Here is a 3,976-nt window from a genome sequence, read left to right on the forward strand (position 1 = left end):
CAAATTTTATGGAAATTTAAGTAAATTTTTATTTTTATTTTTTTTTAAATAAATTTTTTTTTGCACAACTAATTATCGAAACAAATGCTTTATATAAATTGTAATTTTAAAATAAATATTTTTGGTTGGTAAATTATTTATGAAAAGAATGAAAAGTGAGGGAAAGGATTTTGTTCCTTTGCTCGATTGATTTCTATTTAAATTAAGAAAAAAGTTATTATGCCATTAAAGATGAAAGGCATGCATCTTCATTTTCCTCCAAGTGTTTATTATATTAATAAAACAAGCGATATAAATTTTTTAGGTGTAAAGATAATGGAGAACCGCAAATGGAAAATGAAAACAAGAACCATAAAGGATGATAATAGAAAATTATTTATTTCATTATTCCCGATATTAATATTTTAATTTATTTTTTAATCATAATTTTAGTTTTTAGGTTGTCATGGAGAATTTTGATCTAAATTTGACGAGTAATTTTAATATAAATTATTAAAAAATGAGAGAGCAAATATATTTAATTATTCAAAATTAAAATATAATTTCGAAATAAAATCCTTTTTTTTAGTTCATCTCTTCTCGAAGTCGCAAGGGTTTAGTCTTCTTTTCTCTTCGTTGCTTCCATGGAGCCCCTCTGCTGCGCCACCCACCGCCGCCCTCTCCACTGCCCTCTCCTCCCCAAACCCTTACCCACTCCGCTTCTCCTCAGAGCCTTCCCCTTCTCTTCCTCCTCCTCATACTCCAGACCCCGCCTCAGCATCCTCGCCGCCGCCTCCGAATCACCCAGGAACCCACTCTCCCCTCTCCTCAAGGCCGCCTCCATCGCCGCCGCAACCGCTACCGCCGCTGCCGCACTTTTCCTCACCCGCCTCTCCCCTCCCGCTCTTGCCGCTGCAACTGCCGCTTTCCCTACTGCCCCCGCCGCCCAGTCCGATACGCTCCCCTCCGAGGCCTCCCCACTCACTGACGCCGAGAAGGAGCGCATCCTCGAGGAGCAACTCGACTCCCATCCCGACGATACCCAGTCCCTCCGCGCCCTTATGGAGCTCAAAATCAAGTCTGGGAAGTTCGCCGAGGCCGTCGACATTGTTGACCGGCTCATATCCCTCGAGCCCGGCGAAAAGGATCTGCCGATGCTCAAGGCTCACATCCAGAGCTACAGCGGGGACCCAGAGACTGCAAGGATTGGGTTCGAGCAACTCCTTGAAAAAGATCCCTTTTTGGTCGAGGCGTACCACGGGCTCGTGATGGTGGCTTCATCGCAGGCAGAAGAGGAGGGTGAACTTGACGGCATCTTAAAGAGGGTTGAGGACGTGATGGAGCTCTGTAAGAAGGCGAAGAGGAAAGATGACTTGAGGGACTTCAAGCTACTGGTGGCTCAGATTAAGGTTATAAAGGGGAAGTATGAGGACTCCCTTAAGATATACCAGGAATTGGTGAAGGAGGAGCCAAGGGATTTCCGGCCTTATCTTTGCCAGGGCATCATATACACTTTGTTGAGGAAGAAGGATGAGGCAGATAAGCAGTTCCAGAAGTACAAGCGTCTTGTTCCCAAGAGTCATCCTTATGCACAGTATTTCGATGAAAACATGATTGCGATGAAGGTTTTTGGGCAGTTGGATGAGAATAGAAGGAAGACTGCATTGAAAAATTAAAAAATGGTCATAGGTAAGGATTACTTCAACCAATTGAAACCAGTTACTGAGGTATCCGTTTCCACAAATTTAGGTCTTTGTATCTGGCTATTTAATCTTTGTGCTAGTTTACAAGTTTTCATCTTTAAGAATTCACTGCAAGATTTTCTAGAACTTAGAATGTTTTTTACTTGGTCAGTGAGATACTGGATCTAAATGTGCTACTTGTGTACAAGAGGCACGACTTGTTTTCTATTTGAATACCTTTACTAAGGTCAAGCATTGGCTGTAAGCTGTAGCTATTATTTATATATACAGCGTACGAGCATTTTATCCAAGTTTCTTATATGATTTCTCAATCAAATTTCAGCTCATTCTGGTGAGCTAGCTTACTCAACCATTAGTTTCAATAGGGAGAACATTGATTACAACTTGCATATCTTTAGCCGGTTTTTCTACTAGCATTCTATATATTGACAGGGAGAGTAATTAAGGAAGAAACCAATTCTATTCACTGGCTAGTTGGAACTTAAATAATACCTGGACATTTAAAAGGCTAGACTGGCCATCGTAGGCTTCTAGTTGCTCATACTACTTTCTTCAGATCATTTCCCTTGGTATGGAAAAGATACATTAATGCCGGTGAAGGAATTGAATTACATTGATGTGAATGTCAGTTTTGGGACAGAATGAGCAAACTGTGTCAAGTTTCCTCTCTACCTTGGACAAATTCAGGAGCAGACAAGTAACCAGCTATGGTCTCTCACCCGATTCAACATCGGATAAGATTCAACCCCATATAGCTCGAGCACATAGTTTGGTTTACTTGTGGCATTAAGTGCCAAACCATTGATAATGAATGGAGCATATTTAGTTTTGATGATGTACCTTTGCTGCTGATGATACATGAACTTGACTTCCAATGTACATTACTATTATGCAACTATATGACTTGATATGATTGCATTTGCAGATGCAGAAACAATGTTATTTTTCATTATCAAATCAGAGATTTATTCTCTCACTAGCATCCAGCAAGCCTCTTGCATTCTCAAAAGTTGCTATTGCATTATATAACTGCAAAGTTTAATAAACCTTGTTGGTGCTCAACGACTTCTAATTTCTAATCATAGCAGGAAAACAATTTTTGCACATTCTTCTTTTGCTAATTATATGAGATTAGTTTGTGATTAATAATGTAGCAAAATGTATCTTCCTCTTCACATATGACATACATATGACAACATTTCATGCAATCGGTATGAACATACTGCTTATGTTTGCGCAGAAGCTTTGTTGTTGTTTGCATTCGTTTGTGCAGAAACTCAGTTTGATTGAAGTGCAATCACTGTGTTCTTGAATGCACGTGTAAGGCCCGTGTTTTGGGGTGGAAATGACACTGCTGAATTTGTTTTCAGATATTGAGAGATCAAGCAGGCTGAAGGATGCGTTTAACAGACCACCAACGCTAGCAGGATATTGAGAGATCAAACTTCCTAATTGAAAGTGTAACCAACTCTAGCAGTTTGCCTGTTCTACCTACTTAGTGAGATACGACTCGCTTGCTTTATTTTAAAGTGATTTTATTTCATTGTAAAAATGATAATTTTGTTGTTATCTTCAATTAAGTAATGAGTGTGAGCTTTGGCTTGTTCAGTGCTCTTTCACTTGGTTTATTAGCATATGGTTGGTTTCGTTGTTAATATTGTGAAATTGTCATATTCTTGTCTGTGAAGAGAGGCGGGCCATTATTGGACGGCAGAGATTCGAAATAGAAGGCATCGCTATTAGATACGGACGGTGTCGATTAATCTCTTATCTGTCTCGTAATTTGATTGGATTATTGCGCTGGCTGAATCAGTGTTGGCGATGATCTAGTGTTTCCAGCGGGACAGGCATCAACACCCACTACGCATGAATCTACTCCCTTGCAAATTTAGCCAACTATCGCCCGGCTAATTACGTGGATTGCGTCCATCCGAGACAGCTGATTATAAACCCACTACACGACAAACACTACCCCAAGAAAGAAAAAATTTACTCGTTTTCTTATACTGAGGAAGCCGGAGCAGTGGGCTCTCTCGCTCTTCTGTGGCCTGCTGCATTTAAAAACTTTGAAGATTTCTTCACCAAATTGACCACTCCAACGATCCCTTCGCTCTCCTCTCTCTCTCTCTAACTGGGCGACTCTCTCCATCTTGTCAATCTCTCTTCTCATCTTTAGATTGGTTCATTGATTACCAGGATAAGGAAAGGGAGTGGTTAGACATGCCCAATTGGGAGCTCCAGCACTGCTGCGACCACGACCAAGGAGTCTTCATCATCTCCGTCGCCGTATTCAC

The 3,976-nt window shown here is 40.6% G+C and overlaps 1 protein-coding gene across 1 annotated transcript; it reads left to right on the forward strand.

Annotated features, from left to right (window-relative positions):
• Positions 1 to 572: 572 nt before the first annotated feature.
• On the forward strand, positions 573 to 3,290 carry LOC122009655 (protein SLOW GREEN 1, chloroplastic-like). The gene is made up of 2 exons (XM_042565901.1): positions 573 to 1,668; positions 3,053 to 3,290. The coding sequence occupies exon 1, from the start codon at positions 624 to 626 to the stop codon at positions 1,653 to 1,655; it is 1,032 nt and encodes a 343-aa protein (XP_042421835.1). The 5' UTR covers positions 573 to 623; the 3' UTR covers positions 1,656 to 1,668; positions 3,053 to 3,290.
• Positions 3,291 to 3,976: the final 686 nt, after the last annotated feature.

The sequence above is a fragment of the Zingiber officinale genome, chromosome 8A (assembly GCF_018446385.1).
Source record: "Zingiber officinale cultivar Zhangliang chromosome 8A, Zo_v1.1, whole genome shotgun sequence".
NCBI lineage: Eukaryota > Viridiplantae > Streptophyta > Magnoliopsida > Zingiberales > Zingiberaceae > Zingiber > Zingiber officinale.

Excerpts from the sequence above, each read along its gene's own strand:
- LOC122009655 (XM_042565901.1), top strand. The coding sequence starts at position 624 with ATGGAGCCCCTCTGCTGCGCCACCCACCGCCGCCCTCTCCACTGCCCT.